This window comes from Hermetia illucens, chromosome 4 (genome assembly GCF_905115235.1).
Source record: "Hermetia illucens chromosome 4, iHerIll2.2.curated.20191125, whole genome shotgun sequence".
Taxonomy (NCBI): Eukaryota; Metazoa; Arthropoda; class Insecta; order Diptera; family Stratiomyidae; genus Hermetia; species Hermetia illucens.
The window spans coordinates 28,995,808-29,015,222 of NC_051852.1; the positions used below are offsets into that span (position 1 = coordinate 28,995,808).

Consider the following 19,415-nt stretch of genomic DNA (forward strand, 5'->3'; position numbering starts at 1 on the left):
TTGCATAGAAATACCAAGCATGTGCTGAAAAATTATTTAAAAATAGATTCGCTTCAAGGAATACAGATGGATGGAGAGTGGCTACCTCACCTGCATACTATAGAACAAAATATGCCATATTAATTTTCCGGCAATGCAAGAAATAAGGATTTTAAAACCCTTGAGAGAATAACTTTGTCAAACTAATCTGTTGGTTCATCATGGGAGAATGGAGAAGTTGTCTCAATATCGGAAAAACAGATATAGATTTCGGACCCCGTGGTTAACGTCAAACTTTCTTTGGATATGAAGTTGTTGGTAATGATTTAAAAGAATACCATCAAATTGAACAAATTTCGGGGACGTAAGAGTGACAATTTCAATATCCCAAAAAACAGAGAAACATAACAAAGGTTGGTACGAATAAAAGTGATTGAACTTAAATATAGGCAATGAAATAAAGGAGCGCTTCGTCGTCTGTCCTGTTCACAAGCGGGGTCGAACCGACTTGATTGGTTGCACCATCTTGTCCTGTCAAAGGCCTGATCTGGATGCAGCCGCGAGGCTTTTAGATTACCAACCAGCGTATCAAGCCACCCTTGTTTCGTCTGGCTTCCCGTCGATTTCGATGCTCAGAACAATATTGGCAAGTAAATTCTCGTTAGCGTGAATTACATGACCATGCCATCGAAGACACTTTTCCACAAGCGGAGCAATCCCATATCAATGGCGGATCCTCATTTTGGATTTGGTCATGGCGTCTTACACCACTGGTCCAATGTAACATCTTCGTCTTCATTACCGCGAGACGCCGATCATTATCTTTTGTAGTTGGCTAACATACATTAAGAAATAATTTCATTCCGGGTTATCCCAGCATGACTCACAATTGGAGCGCCATTTAGCTGCAGTTTTCTGAATGGTTGAAGGGAAGTGTAAGCAGTCAATTGGGTGGGATAGTTGGAGAAAATATACATATTCTTTTAAAGACGCAGGATTATTGGATAACCGAGTCCATGCACGTGATAAGAAATAATAGATCAAGATGCGCGGCCCACGAAGAAATTAAGGACTTCAACCAACGTCAACCACCGCAAAGCACATAATCGCAGGTAATTGTTGGACTTCAAGGCCGCCTATGATATCATCGGCAGGGTAAACCTATACACGGCCATGAAAGAATTCGGTACGAACGACAAAATTGGTAAGACTGACTAAGCTGACCCTGACCAATGTGCGAGGCTTGATAAAAGCAGCAGAATCACTATTGACCCTTATCTAAGACAACACGATGGCCTATCGTGCACTCTTTTGAATCTGGCCCTGAAAAGAGGAATCCTTGATGCTGAGATGCACCATCCATCTTCAAGTCCAACCAACTACTGTCCTACGCTAACGATATCGACATCACGGGAAGAAGATGCACAACATCCAGTAAAATGTAGATGAGCTAAATAAAGCAAAATCTACCTCGCGCAAAAATAGCAACACACAAAGATCTCCGGTAGAAGACACATTGACAAAAAGGACAGGGCGGTGGTAAGAGCATAGCCAAACACTTACCTAGGATGGAAAAAATGAACTCCCACAAGACTCTAACTAAAGAGCCAGCGACGAACGAAAGCTAACTTTAGAAATCTTTCTAGTTACCCACTGAACCTGTGTAGGTTCTGAATTAGGAATGAGTAGTAACATCTAGTTCCATTCCATACTAAAGAGAGTATAGAGTAGGCGACATGAACTAAATGAATTTCATGGCCTAGGTTAAGTTTACCCTATTCTCTCAATGCAAGAGATTCCACCTGTGGACCAACCATTATTCTATTGCGCTTTATAGCTAGTAAAGCAATGACAATATGACACCCAGGTTAAAGTCAATAAACCAATAGATCCTACATCCTTCCTTATTAAAACTCAAAAATTGATTGCAAGACAAACTGAGCTGATATGCTCCTCCTGAGACGACGCTACATCAGTTGGCAACGAAGATTCATACCGCAACAAAAAGCAATGAGGTGACTATCGTAGTCCTGATGGATCAATGATGTCAGTCACCAGGAGGTATTATATTATATAAAAGGGACGATATGCAGGACTCTACAATCGTTACAGGAAGACACATTTGTTCAAACACATCTGTGTGATTACACTTCGTACGTGGTCCTAGGAAAGGGTTACCCACAATGGGGAGTCAAAACATTTCTACAGTGTAACCTTGTAGAAAACGCGTTGCTAGTTTTACCGTAGGCAGGGACGTTTTATGTTTAAGGGTATGTTGATACCATCAATAGATTTGAATCGAGAAAATTTTTGTACACGACTTCAAAGCAGGTTCAAGCTCTAACAATAATAAAAGAATACTAGACTAGTCTACTGGCATCCCGTCCTCTTTTGATGGTCGGATTCAAGTATAGCATGAGGCAAGTTATTCAGAAATGTTTTTCCCCACAAAAAGAACCGCAATGTAAGCATGGATATTGAAACCACACAGAGTATACTAGGTATACCAAGTCGTGATGAAGTCCGCGCATACCTATAGAGCACTAGTAAGGCGATCAGATACTACCTCGCTCCAAAGCTTTACCTGCCTCCGCATTATTGGTGCCATAAACAGTAAAGACACTTTTGCTCTGGAAACCCTGCTACACTTGCTATCTTACCAAAGACATTCTTGGAAAGCAGATCTAAGCTGGTATGAGAATGCCAGAAAATACTCCACAACTTTGGCTCTCAGGAACTAGTTACGATTGACTACAAGAACATATAACAAAGAGGTGCCAAACACTATTTATGAGGCCGGGGTCTGCACAGAATAAAACCGCAATTGTGTGAGCCGCACGAGACTTGAAACACAAGCTATCCACACCACACTTCGATGAGAGACGTAGAAACAAGAGTAAGGACAGGACTTTTCCGAAAACTGAACTTTGGCATGATATGCTCGATTATGGAACAACATAATTCAATCCCAATAGATAATCAATCGGATAACAATGAATTAGCAAAAATTCAGCAGTATCACTCTCAAGACAAAGGGATGCCCTATTATGCGTCCTCTTTAACCTGGCCCTCGAGAAAGTGATGCGTGATACTGAGGTAAATGCGAGGGGTACGATCCTCTTTAAGTCCACCCAACTAGGAGACTACAACTTTGAGATCGTTGGTAATTTTTCCTATCTAGGATCGAAAATCAGAACCGATAACAGCTACGATGATGAAATCCGCGCACGGTTGTTGACAGCCAACAAAGCCTATTTCAGCTTACAAAAACTGTTCCGCTCGAAACGCCTCACCGTAGGGTCAAAGCACTTGCTGTACAAGACAATGACCTTGACAGTCCCCATGTGCTCCTCGAGGAGAAGAATCCTGCGAAGAACTTTTGGCCCCCTACATGAGGACAGACAATTCCCTAGCTTATATAACGACGAAATCTATGAGCGATACCTCGACCGTCAGGTTGTGGATAAAATGCGACTCAATAGGTTACGGTGGGTGGGTCACTCAATCCGTATGGATAAGGATGATTCAGCCCGGAAAGTCTATAAGGGCAATATCTATGGTAGAAAAAGAAGACGAGGCAGACCCTGGCTGAGATGGCGATGGCGTAGGTCAGGATGCCAGACAGCTTTTAGGAATATCGAATTGGTAGACCTCGGTGCAAAACCGGGATGTCTGGAGTTCCTTATTAAGGCAGGCCTACACCGGATACCGGTTGTTGCGCCGTTGATGATGATGACTGATTCTTTCTAGAATCTCTTTGCCTTCATTCTATGTAGATAGGCAACACGGATAGGTAATTTTCACCAGATAGCGATCAGAGTCGTGTATGAAAATCGGAGATGCTGGAGGCCAATTTTTAAGATTTTGTTAAAATTTTACGGGATATCAAATAATAGCCTTCGATTAGTAATTTCCGAAGCAGATATTAGATTTGATACTTTTCGTGAAAGGAAGAAATAACTGGAGGGCTGAAAGAGGTCAGTTATTTCAAGGACCCTTCCTCAGGAACTATCCAACCGGAAAATCTGGAAAACAAATTATGGTAGTCTGTGCGCATGGTATTTATGCCTCAAAATACTCCTCATTACGAAATCTGCTCTAATAAAGTTAATAATATTATATTATGATATTTTGCAAATTCTCTGTGAACTCCTTAAGTCCATCCTAGATCAACAAGATAGGGGTTAATAGAAGGCATCATACTGAAAAGTTTGGTGGAAATCCTACTATTATTAGCAAAGTTATAGTAGGTCAAAGTTATTCCTATCGTGTCAAATTGCTACTCTCTAAGATATAAAATGTCTGATCTTTTTGAAAGGTCGGCTATCAGGTTCTTTTGTTTATACGCCTATATGAAAAACACGTGGAGTATCATATCCCTGGTAGAGACGAAGTCCACAAAGCTATTTTTAGTTGCCTCATCCTTTTCTTCAAAAGGATTATATCAAGTGACCTAAATATTTTATCAACTCTGAATGCCACTTCAAACCAATTCCCCCCCTTGGATTTCTAGCTTTCAGAGCTTTTATACGATTTCGTGTTCATTATCTCGCTTGTTTAGTAATTTCGTTTCCTAGACTGCTATATTCAGTTTGTACTTCACGATTTGTTCGAGGAGGGAGTTTAGTGTTCTAGGCCTGTACAAGGATTGCACATTCCCGGATCCAAGAGAGTGTTCCAGTATCCGTTTGCGTTGTGGTTCCCGTTGATCTTGTAAGTTCCAAGGATTATGTTCGGCTCTCGTTACAATAAAATAAATACCATAGAGGATTACCATCCGAGAATGCAGTGTTGCGCAGTCACTACTTCCATCATCGTGGAGGTGGTCTGCTCGATTTTAGTTGATTGGATTGGGTTGGAGAAGTCTGGCTCAAATATAAATTTCGAAATTTATGTCAAAGAACCAATGAGAATTCTCCTTTTAATCTTGAAACTAGTCAATCGGATTTGGTCCGTCGGGCCGGATAGCGCGTTTGGAGAAGCACAAATCGATCACCAGATTTTTAACTTTTGCAACAAAGTGGAAGCAAAACTTTGACAACGCGCTTGGGGTTTTCAACACAACACGCCATTTTACAACCACTTTGAACTTGAGGGCTTGATGACAATCAGCAGCGAAAATTTGGACATATGCACAATCTGAAGGAGTTGCTCAAGGCCATACGGAACTTCAAGAAGGGTTCGATGACTCGATATATCGAACTTTACTTTGAAGCGAAACTGGAAAGACTATTCAAAATGGAAGACTTGCGAAGACAATCACCAGCAGCCGAGACCGAATGCGAATGGAAAAGCAGGAGTTCAAGAGCCGATATACATACCAATGGTTCGGCGGATGGAACCTTATCAGAACCAGACGTGGTCAGACAGGAACGGATTAAGGTTCCAACGTTTGATGAAACCTATTCAGCTTGGATTTCGTTCAGAGACCTATTCAATTCTCTTATCCACGACAACGAGATGCTGCCCAGGGTGCAAAAACTACAGTATCTTCGGGCATCAGTTCAGGCGTGAAGCGTCTCAACAAATTGGGCATATTAACATGTCGAATGCCAACTACTATGCAGTTTGGGACCTCTTAATGAAAAGATACGACAACAAGCGCACTATTGGCCAGTACACCAGCGCACAAACTATAGAACTTATACTTCTCGCAGAGAGCGCGAAGAAACTTTTGAAAGTAGGAAAAATAAAATTAGGTTGGGTCAGTTTGTCTATCTGTCGCATCCGGGAACAGGCAAGGATTACAAATATTTCAAATGTTTGGAATTTGCACACTTTTCCAAACATTGTAAAAATGTTCAAAATTATGTAGAAGATGCGGAGGTTAAGGCCATATAGCGAAGTATTGCGATAAAACACCATCGTTTATGTTCTATAGAAAAAAGCAGGCAAAAAAAGCTAGCCACATAACTGACAGTAATAAATGTCCAGTGTTCAGGGGAGCCTTGAATACTGCAAAATCAATATTAAGGTAATACAGATAAACCTCAGTCACTGCGAGACGACTCAGGATCTATTGGCACAAACTGTAGTAGACGAGAGAGCAGACGTGGTTCTAATCAGCGAACCATACAAAATGCCAGATAATAATGTGTGGGTTCATGGTGGTACTCGACTCCGCTGCCACTGCCATACAAGATAAAGAGATGGCAGTGGGGTTTAAAAGAGTACTGCGCAGTGGTCACATTGGAGGTAAAGAATGCTTTCAACGCAACTGGTTGGCCATCAAAACGTCCCTTATCCGAATAAACATTCCACACTACCTGAGAAACATAGTGTCTAACTACTTTACAGACAGGGAGCTAAAGTACGAGAGCGACAAAGGCACAAATTACTACCGTGTCTCAACTGGAGTCCCTCAGGAGTCGGTACTGGGTCCACTCTTATGGAACATCGTGTATGATGGAGTTTTCCGGGTGTATTCACCAGAAAGGGTAAGGGGGTAAGGGGACGATATTACTGTGGTTGTAGTTGCTAAGCACATTCATGGGATTTAGGCAGAAGCCAACGAAGCGATCCGGAAGCTTAATAGTTGGCTGGAAACTGCCGGACTAGGACTCACAAAGCAGATAACAAGCCGAAAGACCCTGGAATTCTTCAAAGTTCGAGTTGGAAGCCAGACTATAAGAAGCAAGGAAGCGGTAAAGTAGTTAGTTGTGATGCCCGACATTAGACCCAAATTCAAAGTGCATGTAGAATACGTCCAAAAAAAGGTAGCATTCTCGCGAATCTTGCCAAATATTGCTGAATCCCAATACGTCAGTAGAGTGTTGCTATCTGGTCATTAGCTCAGTGTTGCGCTATGCTGCTCCTGTAGGGGCTGCAGCATTGACGACTAAGGAAATCAGGAGTCCCCTATTGCGCTCGTACAGAGGCTGTTGCTGGTAGATATCTTGGCTGAAAAAATGTCACGAATCTACATCAGGAAAAGGACAACCCAAGACGTTATGCAATTGATCAAGAACGAGGAAAGGGCATCATCAATGGTCAGATGGCAGACTCGATCGGATAGCTCAACGAAAAGCCGATGGACGCATAAGCTGATACCGATCATCCGTATGTGGGTCAATCGTTGCCAAGGAGCTTGTAGTTACCAGTTAACGTAGTTTCTATCTGGTCACGGTGGTTACCGCCAATATCTACAGAGGTTTGGGCATCACGGCTCGCCAGACTGCCCAACCTACCCAGGCGAGGAAGAAGACGCAGAACATGCAAAATGGAGGATCAACATTCGGAGCTTCAGTCTGGAGAAAAATGGCAGGAATCAATGTCGTTCGTAACCAACGTGCAAAATGTGTTCCGTTTAGCGGAAAGGAAAAGGGGAGCGAACAGCCATACCGAAATGACAGCATAATTGCTAACTGGCTCTGCGAAGTAATATCCAACGACATTTTCGCGGGGTGATCAGTTGAAGTATCCGGATAGCTCAGTGGTTAGAGCACTAGGCTGTCATACGGAAGGTCGCGGTTCAAATCTCACTGGTGGCAGTGGAATTTGCATCGTGATTTGACGTCGGATACCAGCCGGCTCAGCTGTGAAAGAGTACCTGAGTCAAATCAGGGTAATAATCTCGGGCGAGCGCAATGCTGACCACATTGTCTCCTAGTGTACCGTTACAGTCTTGAATGAAGTGCTCTAACACACTTCAAGGCCCTGATCCAACATGGATTGTTGCGCCAACAATTATTATTATTATTATCAGTTGAAGGATGCACGGGTGTGGTTTAGTACGCAGGCACGGTTTCCACTGATGTCTTTAGAAGATTCCATATCCTGGCATGGCTAACAAAAAAAAAGTCTACAGTCTATAAATGTGCCCACAATTTCAAGTCTACACCGTAGACAACCGAAGAAGTTTTGCCAAAATAAACAATCTGTGCTTCAACTGCATACTTGCACATCGAGTGTACGAATGCACGTCAAAGCCCATGTCCAAAGCATGTGCGAAGAAACATCATTCCATGCTACACCCTACAAATACGGACACTATTAAAGCTCCAAAAAGGGAAGATAGGTATAATTTCGAGCAATTCAAAAGAAACCTGGTTAATCCGGGTAATATATAATGGCGACAATTGAAATACGCAATGATAACGCCGACTTCCTTAAACTGCGAGAGCTGATAGATCAAGGTTTCCAGAATTCCTCCATCACGGAATACGCAGCCAATCAATTCGGGTTAAAACGAGAGCGTGCCTCAGTAATCATATCCAGAATTGGAAGGACAACCAAAAAATATAAAGGGCAAGCACCAATAACCATAAGGCAAAGGTGGTCAAATTATGAAATTGGCACTACCTCCTTAATAATCGATACAATCACGAAGCGTCTACCGCCTTCGACGTTAGTCAAAGATATTCACATCGGGTTGACTGGCGCAGATTTGACCACAAAACCAAGGGTAATGATGGTGATTTGGATAGAAGACCAGAGTAATTCTGGAAACAGGGAGAAGTAATCTCTAGTGAGATGCTTAGCAAAGAAGAAGAGTGTGAAGCTCACTATCAAGTGGCTACCAAACAACTGGAAGATGGCCGATTTGAACTACAACTCTCATTCAATGTTGACCCGAGGAAAAGCCTGGCCCCATCGCGTAAGTTGGGAATTCTAAAATACGAAGCGCACGAACGCGCAACGTGAAATTGCTTGAGAATTACAAGAAATGCCTGCAAGACTCCGAACCTGTGAAAAAGGTACCAAAGGATGAAATTGGTTTACCCTTATATTATCTTCCACATCTTGGAATCTAGCATAACTTACCTACGAGTGGTCTTCAATGTATCAGCAGAAACCGGATCTGGAAAACCTTGAATGACTTGTTTATGATAAGACCGATTATTACCGCACTTTTCTTGCGATGGTGGATGTACCCTGTCGTGTTTACAGGAGACGTTCCCACAATATATCGGCAGATAACAAGTAAGAAGTAAGGGCACAGGTTTCCAAAGAATCGTGTGGCGATCAAACGAAGAAGAAATAAGCGCTCGCTTCTAAACCACCAGAATACAGAATGTGTGGGCCTGAAGAAGCAAGAGCGATTTCCGCTTTCAACAATGTTCGACGACCTGCTGACTGGGGTAGACACCGTCGAAAAAGCGAAAAAAACTTGCTTGCAATGGGTGCGTTCAATCTTCGCAAATGGAATTCGAACCTAAATGAAGCCATACCAGAGTATCATCGGGGATAAGTACATCCACTTAGTTTCAACCCGAAGAACCGAATAAAGGCACTTAGGATCAATTGCATCCACAAAAAGAGATGTTTATGTTCACCATTGGTGCAAATCCACCATAGATGGGCAGACTGACCAAAAGAACAATGGCGTCAACGGTCGCATCCCTTTTTGACCCACACGGATGGTTGCAGCCCATTATCATCAAGAGAAAGGTATTGATACAGAAGCTATGACTTCAGAAACTGGAATGGAATGACGACTTACCGCCAGAGTTAGCATAAGAATGGCAGGAATATATAACGGATTTCAATAATATTCGGGTTATTGAAGTGCTAAGGTAGATTGGGACCACCTCCAAGGATCGAATCGAACTATATGAATCTTGTGACACATCGAGAATGGTGATTGTTGTTGTCATATACATTCAGATTCTCAGAGACAGTCAGAGACTGAAAGTTGGAGTACTGACGGCTATAACTAAGGTGACACCGCTGCTAGTCAATCTGATGAATCTTCAGGTAACGATTGGATTGATACTGTCACCCACTACTGGACAGTTTCCACAATTGTTCTCTGATGGTTAACTGGATGGTCCGTTCGGTGAAATACTTTGTCACGAATCGAGTGAGTGAAGTTTACGTAAGCAGCACCCGGGAACAATTGCATTATGTGGGGACTCACGAGAATCCGGCTGACTACGCTATACGAGGACCTGTCACCAACGCAGCTGAGCGAATTTACATTATGGTGGCCCGAAAACTCTCACATCGGATGCTGTCAACATGCCAAAAGGAAGTTGAGAACTACGAGGGATCAGAGCTGACTGCAAATGGAACAAACTACATCGAACTTTACCGACATTCAAAGGTTTGACTTTTTGACAAAAAATAACCAATTTTACCTACAAAATTCAGTTTCCACTACACAAAATGAATGGTTAATGATTCAGGATTACAAAATGGCATATATTAGTAGCTATCTAGTAACTACGAGGAAAATATAAATCTGTAAGTACAACTTAGTTATGCAAATGTTAGATGAATGCTTTCACGTTAAATATATGTGATATACTGCAAGGGAAACTACTCTGTTGTTAAAATGTCACCGCAACACTACATATAGGAATGAAGTTAAAGGCCAAGACAATGTAAATACAAAAGAAGTTTCTAGTTAAAAGTGAAATCCCTTATAAAAGGTGCTATCCCAAATGTAAATGAAGATGAATACCTCATCATTTCGCTTAATAGCCACTTGACCCTGCGCTCTTTGCTTCTCAAACGACCCATGCGACGACAGGGAGCGAGTCGTCTTCACGACTTCCTTAACAATCTGTGGTGGTCGTTTAGTTGTCGCATTCATCATATTCATCCCGATATTAGCAGGAAGGGTGGCAGAGGAAGCGGTAGTTAGATTGATATTATTATTATTGTTGTTGCTCTCATGCTTCTGGATAGCCGTACTAGCACTACTGCGAATTCGCGACGATGATGCATTCGACGACGATGACAACGATGACAGATGAGCCGGTGGTGGATAGCGTGGTGGAACCTTGACAATCTCAATGAAGCTATCGGGAACATCAACAGGTAGCTCCCGATGAGAGGATGGTATTACAATAATCGAATTGTTCATCTCGTCATACTCGGGCGGACCAAGATTACCTGAATCGGAACTATGAGTACTTATCGAACTGGTGCAGATTGCATTCTGTTGCCGACGACGCATCGATGACGATGATGAGGTCGACATTGGTGGCTTTATGGTCATGTTATTGTTCATGAAATTCACCGACTCAATATCGATTATCACCGATTCGCATAGGGATCCGTCTGTTGACAGGGAAGGATCTTTGCACAGTGATGATTGCTTGGTGGAATCATCGAATGATGATGAACTTTTGCGATAGAGATGATTAAGGGGTTCCAGTTCGATAGAGACGCCACTGTGGGTACTACTTCCGCCACCACTTCCACCACCATTGCCCAATGTGTTTAGTGTTTTAAAGAATTGATGATTGTGTTGTTGTTGCTGTTGGTGTGGTTGATGTTCCTGTAATTGTTGTTGGTGATGATGGTGGTTATTGTTATGATGATGTTTTTGCTGTTGAGATGATGTAAAATGGTGTTGTTGCTGTTGTGTCTGCCGATGATGAATGTACGAGTTAAGATGCTTGGCAAAACTAAACCAAATTATCAACCGTTTACCAAATCATGAATTTTAGTTTGATGCATGGATTGTGTTTATCATTAAATGTATTATTTACAAATTTGTATGCAAACATGCTGTTAAAATTAATGATCTGTATCCGGTTGTTATCATTCATGCGTTTATAGAAAAATAAATCAATTTCTCCACAATCCAAGAAGCACTTGACAGTCCTTAAATTTATATTTAATTTACCTGGACAGGTGGACGAGGCGGTGGATACCGCGGTGGGGTTTTATTTCTTGCTATAAATGTATCAGGAACATCGACTGCCATCTCACGATGTGGACCTAAAATATAAAAGATTTCAAGGATTAGTGGTTGTTCCTTTGGAAATGCATGCAGGAATTTATATGAATACCGTTATCTTGATTAACCGAAAGCATTGTCAACATGTCCCTGTCTATATCTTTACTATCTGAAGGCTGATAATGTATGTGACTGCCACTGATATAGTCATCAGTTAGACAGGGCTTTAGATCTTCACCATCTAAGACGACTATGCTCGAGCCCGAACGACGCCGAGGCCTGAAATGTAAAACGATAAATATTTAGTAATGAATATTTGATGGAAGGAAGTTCAATCAGGAAAAATAATTGGGAACAAATAAACGAGATACCAAATATTGCATCGTCCTATCTGCTTATTGGACATAATGGAGGTGACAACTTTCCGTCATAAATTGCTGACTATCAAACAAATTGTGAAGGACTGATCCTTCGCCCTGCTAGGAGGGAAATTAATAGAATGGTCCGCATTCATAAAGGACAAACGTAATCTTTGGCAAGGGATTAAAAATATAGCCAACGGAATTTGAATTCTCTCAATAAAAGCAAACATCACTCAGGCAACGCAAATGATGTTTCCTCAACACACAAAGGACACTAAACTCGAAAAGAGGAGTAGTGGTAGTTCTTTTGGGCCCTCGTAGGACGCTAAGAAGCATCCCACTAGAAAAGGGAAAGCCCAAAAAAATAACTAAAATTTTAGAAACAGCGGCGCCCCCAAAAAGTAACCGCGGAAGCATAACAAGACAAAAGTGATATGCAAAAGAAAATTATGACCCATCATCAAAAAGGTGATATGGCATACTCTAAAGAGTCAGCCGAATCAGACTTTGCCAAAAGGGAGATATTGGAGTTGAAGAAGTCTCCGGACAAGATGGCTGAAAATTTCATCGGCAGCGTGGCCGTAAAAAAACAGTTCGGATCACTCGGTTTGCAAAAGTGCGCAATCAGGCGACTCAGGGGGGCGTAAGGAGGCACACAAATGGCAACTATTAATTTCCCGGCTGAAGCAATGTTGGGTTGCTGGGACTCGAAAATAGGATCCATCATTTGCCGACTCAGAGAGCAGAGAATTAGGCAGTCGAACTACGAACAACAAGGGCCGTATTTTGCTCGAGGGTTTCCCGGAGCTAGAGTTGGTGCTTGCGAACATCGAAAATATGTTGACTTTTTAAGGCAAACTCGGGCTCAGTAGTCGATTTAACACACATACATATATAAGTACCACAATGGCCAAGAGAATGGTTTAGTTTACTAGTGCGCACTATACTCATAGTAACCACTAAGCGATTTTCCTTCAGATCGATAATAGGATATGCTCCAATGTGCTTTCCCGCCGAATTGGAAACCTGGGTTCATCCGTTATTAAAGGGGACGTATTCATAAAGATGTTATCCGAAGGTCATAATCCCTGTGTTGCAGAGGGATGAATCCTCGTCAATAGGTGGTCAAACTATTGGTGAAACGAAGATATTGCGGAGTACAAAGGGTCTGCGAGTACAAAGGGTCTGCGAACGATCTAGGGGAAGACTAGAGCTAAGCGAGAAACGGGAAGTGTATGCGGACCTTCGATATTGACTTAAGGCATCAGCAAGTGAGAATGCTTTAAAGAATTTGCGCGGAGACAAACCAAAACGCTCGAAAAAGATCATACCAGATTGCTATGAAAGAGATGAGGGGTCGAAAATCACAACTGACCTGTCCGTAACTTCTTCGCCCGCAAAGGAAGCGTAGAACGTATACACAAGCATTGGACGTCTTCACGGTACTTGCGGTAACTAAGAGAGATTTGCCGGAAAATCAACGATGACAAAGATCCCTGTTTAGATACTTTTCCCGATAGAGCGCTTAAACTAACTGCAAAGTCCTGGGGTTTCAGCCTCTTTGAGGCATGCATGGTAGAAGGACATCTCCACACTTACTAGAAGAGGCAAAAACTAGTTTCGCTACAGAGGCTCAATAAGCAACAATAGAAAAGGTCATCTACAATAGACTTCTTCCTATCACAGAATTCATTTTCGTCAAGGTTATTCAACGATCGACGCCGTAGACGTGATTTTGGAGCTGGCGCGAGATGCGATGTCTTTCAATAAATGCTATGCCGTGGAAGTATTGGACGGCAAAAATTCTCCCAAATGAGAAGGGGTAAAAAGCACACTGGCTAAGAGAAGTGTCTTACTCGAAAGTTACCTCTAGGAAAAGACACTTTGGGGGATGATACCGTAGGGCTCAGCTCAGCGATGACAGAACCCATCACGAACATATCCTTATCGTTCCCAAAGAAATTCCACGACAATCGGTTTCGTGGATGATTTAGCCGTGGTGGTCGTTGCGAAACAACGTAAAAATGTTGAATTGTATGCAAATGAAACCTTCAGCGCCATAAAAGTGTAGCTAGAGATGCTTCACCCTAACCCTCTGTAACAAAAGACGGAGGCACTCTTGACTACCAACCTTAGGAAAAGAAACACTATTAGCAGTATTACTACTCTTGTTGGCAGCCACATCATCCACTTCAAAGTTGTTTTCCAAATACCTGGGGGTAATGATTGACGCGGAGATCAATTTCAAGAGACACATGAACATAAAAATATCAGAGCCCAAGGTACAGCCGCAGACTACTTGTGGCCAGAGCTGTTCACTCTACACCATTATAGGCAGCGCATGCCGGTCTGAGAGGACGCTCTAGAGTGGGAGAGTGATCGGGGTAGGGAATACATGATTTACCGCTTAATAGCGGTCCCGATGGATATTCAAAGAAGTGGTCCATATGAGAATAGTAGAATCAATCTACGTGGAGAGAAGGCAGAATGCCAAAGGGCAGCAGGACGGGAGCTCCTGGAGAAGGGGAAGCAACGTCAATTTGACTTGCAGAGGGGACGCTGCAACGATACGCTGATTCTAGTTATTTGTGATGATGATATTTTACGCATTCTCCTCCGACAAAAACTTCAAACCCTTCAAAATTAAGACTTCACAGTTCTCTCTTTCTTCCTTTAGGGTGTTTTGCAGTACTGATAACAGATAAATAAGCCCCAGGTACCGAACAATAGTGGTGTCCTCTTCGAAAATAGAAAGCACCAGAACCACGGTGAACGACAACCCACACGTAAGCGTCACATTTTACAGTAGCAAATCTAGTGTCGACCCGAGGTAAAAAACTAAATAGATGATTCAAATGTTAAAAGCAAAACCTATTCAGGAAGGCATCGTGAGAACAGATTCTTCGAAAAGTTTACAGAATAGGATGGATGGGAAGGGATGGTATGGGGAATGCGATGCAACTATGAGTTACATCAATTGTTTTGTGTACAAATGCATCACGAGACGAGTTCTTGAACACATACTGCAAGGAAACCGGACACAGGCAAAACGTTGCACACTTTTCAGGCACCCTCGAAAGTTTTGATAAATACCGGTGGTGTGAAATATACGCTGGTAACTATACACTGTCGCACATAGCGAGTGAATCTAATTGTTATTCCCGCTTTCAAACTTCCAAAATTGTCGGTTTCGCAGGCCAACCTTATTCGGAAGGAGACGCTTAAATGTTTGGTTTAATGTCAACCACCGTACTACCAATTCGTTAATGGGTGAGGCTATTGGCCACGGCTCAATTGAGGGTGAGAAATGCTTCGCAAGAATTAGTAACGCTACGAGCGCTGATGGACTCGGGCTCACAACGAAGTTTAATCATTACTTGGACTACACCTAAGTATGCCAGAATCGAAATTTGCGATGTTGAAAGTTCAAACTAAGGGCATAATAGTATCAAAGACCCCGCAAGATCTGGATGTGCGGTGATTAGCGTGTCGACAATGGTAATACCAAATAGTACCAGCATTTACCCTTCGGTCCCCGCTCAAGGGACTCCCTCAAACAAGTTATCCTTCAATGATTTAGCAAATCCATCCTGCGATGTACCTGGACACATCGATATCCTACTCGGAGCAGACTTCTGTAGCTCGGTGACACTGCCTGGATTCATCAAGGAATATCCCTGTGGGCTCAACACGAAATTTTGTTGCGCGTGGCTTGGGCCAATATCTGCTAAAAACTGTCTAGCGAGGAATGTATCTCTTATTAGCACCAATGAGCAGACGGACCAATTAATACAATGATTCTGGGAACTCACGGAAGCACCTATCAGTCATGATTTAACACCAGAAGAGACAGTGGTATAAGAAGGATACGAAACAATGAAGAGGCAGAGCATGCAAAAGATTTTCGCACTTCTCAACGAAGGCGCACCTTCGTTTTCCTCAGTTAGAAAAAGACTGAGTAACAACGAGAACTTGGGGCAACGATATAAACAGTTCATGGAAGAATACATACAGTTGGGTCACACGGTTGAAACACCAGAACAGAACAGACATTCGAAGTATAATCATTACTTACCACACCATGCTGTGTGCAAGGAAGAAAGTTTAGGAACAAAATTGAGAGTGGTGTTTAACGCATCTCAACCAACCGCTCAGCGATACACTTCCAATCGGTCCAAAACTTCAAAATAACCTATTCCACATCGTGATGAAATGTAGGAGGTGGATCAGATAAGTCATACCCACATACATAGAGAAAATGTATCGAAAAATACTTACGGCCCAAGATCAGGATTACCAACAGATTCTATTGCGAAGCCATCCTTCAGAACCGATCAAAAACTATAGACTAACGACAGTTACGTACGAAACCGCCAGTCCTCCATTTTTGGCCATAAGGACCTTGTATCAACTCGCAGACGATGAAAAATCGTATTTACTTCAGGCGTGTGAGTAAATAAAACACCAACTTTATGTGGACAATGTGCTAAGTACTATCAACCAAGTTAAAACTCTCCAATAAGGTGTAATAGCGGTACTTCGGAGAGGAGGTTTAAAATTGCAAAAATTAGCAGCTAATCACGAGTCCCTTTTTGCATCTATTCTTCCTTATGATCGAGAAATTAAAACAGCACTCAACATTCATAAAGATGACCGTATAAAGACACTTGGTTACGATGGTATCCTGCCAGAGATTCATCCTCCTTCAAGGTGTGCCTCGAGCCGATGGACAACGCACAGCTACTCTCAGAAAGAGCGAAACTCGCCGACCTAGTAGGATGGTTACAGCCCTGCATTGTTGTCGACAACTTCATCATGCAACAATTATGGCTAAAAAATGGATTAGGACGAGCCGGTGCACAACGAGCTCGAGGAAAAATGGCAAAGGCCCAATTGTCAGCACTAAAAGAAATATCTATATGGTTGAATTAGGCAAGTGAGAGATTGATTGAAGCCATTTAAACAGCTGCCGTTTACATACGCATACAAATTCTAGAAGGAACGATGAATTGCCAGACTCCTGACGTCCAAATCAAAGGTAGCTGACAATTGTACTGCATGGACATCCAGCATCCAAATGGAAGGTTTTCAAATAGAATGAGCTAGATCCAAACCAACTCAAATTTAAAGCAATAGAGACATATAGACAGCAGGTCAAATCCTGCAGATATGCTTGACGTGGAACACTCCCCTTACCTCTAATCAGCAACGGATTCTGTTGCAGTGGACCCAAATGGTTAAACAAATTCGGGGACCAATGGTCAAAAGAAGGTTTGACTACCGAGAATGCTGCAGCTGGTATCGAAATATAAACCCACAACGTGTACCTCATGAGCTTCAAAAGTAGCTCGAAAATCTCCCAGAAGAAAAAAGCGGAAACCTGTTGCATCCGTATAATCTAACATGAAGCATTTCCAATCAGAATCAATTTTTTTACAATGACAGACCCTTGCCTAACTCCAACCATTTTATAAGGCTAGAGTCATTCCTGTATCCTGGGCGAGTGCTCAGACTAGGTGAAAGAAAAGAGAAAAGTAGTGTGAAGTATCAAATAGTTTCACCGCGTTCCCACTTAGCCAACTTAATCATCAAATATTAACACTATCTCACTGTATGTGGAGGACAGCGGTTGGTTTACACTACGATTCGTAAAAAATTTTGGATTGTGGATGAAGCCACGGCAGTTAACTCAGTTATCAGGAAATACGTGACGTACTATAAGGTCAATGCGAGACCGAGTCATCTAATGATTGCCCAACTACCGCAGGAGTGAGTTCGACGACATTCGGGAAAGGTTCTCAGCTCTTATCTGCTGAATGTTGGAGAGGAATAAACTATGCTGGCCCAGATCGAAGCCTGCTTAAATACCAGACCTCTAACTCGGTTAAGCACAGGCCCAAAAGATTTAAATGCTTTGACGAATGGACAGGGTCTCAATAGTATAGAGATTTTATTGTCCTGACTTATAAACGAAACTAAATCTTCAATTTTCTCAGACCATTTCGATCTGTGAACAAAATGGTACAAAGAAAAAGGTCTCAACCTTCAGACATTCAACGTAATTGATAGTACGCTCACTTTAGCCCACCCATACGCACATGCGCTTTCACTGAAGGTTCCAATTAAGTTGAAATCCCCAATAAAAAATTTACTTTTCCATTTAAAACAATTACCCTAATAGGTGGACGCACTAGACTGGCTTAATGTCTACATCTTAGATACGCAGTGCATTCACGATCTGCCTCCTACACAAAACGAAAATATCTATGTACACTAGTACCAGCACTTAAATATCTAAACCCACTTATCATTCCAATTGATCAGAATGCTTCCAACAAAAGTTTTTTAAATCACTCACACTCATTTTAGACGTTACTTGAAGACTATTCATTTAAGAACTTAGACCACGGGATGTTTTCATCATTAAATCTTACAGACATACTCCTATGTAGCTGCGCACCTGTATCTTGTTTCAAATGGCAGTAAATTTAAGAAAAGAGAAAAAAAAAGAAAAAAGCTACTTCTCATTATCTTCTTACATAAAAGAATGTTAATGAAACAATTACATCTTGATAAAAAAATATCTCAAGAATTGTAGTTAGGTGTGAGTGGTCGTTTGAGAATGCTTGGGTTTTGAGTTTTATCTTTTCGTTCTTGTTTACATGGAATAAAAGTATCTGATAAAAAAAAAACATTCTTCGAAGCTTATGACGCGTTTGTCTTATCATTCGTTGACTGGAATCTGTGACGAATATTTTTGGAAAGCAAAGATAATTTGGGTAAGTTGATAAGACTATTGAGAGCAGATGACAGGAGCCAATAGAAAAAATTCTGTTTTCCCAGAAATTAGTCACCTGACAGAATACTGACTACTGATATGGTAGTACTGATTGGAGGAGGTTATTTGCTTCATTGATAGAATTAGGCCATATATAGGCATGCGAGCTCACAAATCTAAGATGGCAAATCAGAAGTAGCGTGAGACTGAAAATCACTTCACTTTTGCTGCTCTAAACTAATTTGTACTCATTTTGTTCCTATAAGTCAAAATAATTTCAGGCAAATCCAAGAAGTATGGACGTCATAAGTACCCTAGAGGAGCTCTAGATTTCTTGCGAATCTTCGAAGTTAATATAAAGCTCTCCCAGAGCCAAACCCATCCTCTACCCTTTGTCGGGGGTATGTGACTGACTGTATTAAAACGAATAATACCTAGCCATTTCGGTAAGTAAGCATGACCTTATTGTCCTACTGACGGCTATGGCACGACAGATGTCTTAAACCCCAGACCTGTGAGAATACAAATGAAAGAAATGATAACAACCAGCAAGTAAGACTCCATAACTGACGCAAATTGTCACGTCAGGTAGTAGCACATCTCCCCAGGACTCCTAACCTGGTGGCAAAACTAAGTCAAGCAATCGAGTTAAGCTCAACATTCA

General features: G+C 41.9%; 1 protein-coding gene across 2 annotated transcripts in view; it reads right to left on the reverse strand.

The window, feature by feature from the left end:
- Window positions 1-19,415, reverse strand: part of LOC119653564 — a 277,399-nt gene that overhangs the window by 79,454 nt on the left and 178,530 nt on the right. The window contains exons 7-9 of one of the 2 annotated variants that reach the window (XM_038058277.1): window positions 11,724-11,890; window positions 11,558-11,652; window positions 10,385-10,486 (exon numbers count right to left, since the gene is read on the reverse strand). In XM_038058277.1, coding sequence (XP_037914205.1) covers window positions 10,385-10,486; window positions 11,558-11,652; window positions 11,724-11,890 — 364 coding nt within the window. The remainder of the gene's footprint in view (window positions 1-10,384; window positions 10,487-11,557; window positions 11,653-11,723; window positions 11,891-19,415) is intronic. The other variant, XM_038058278.1, reaches the window with a different exon arrangement.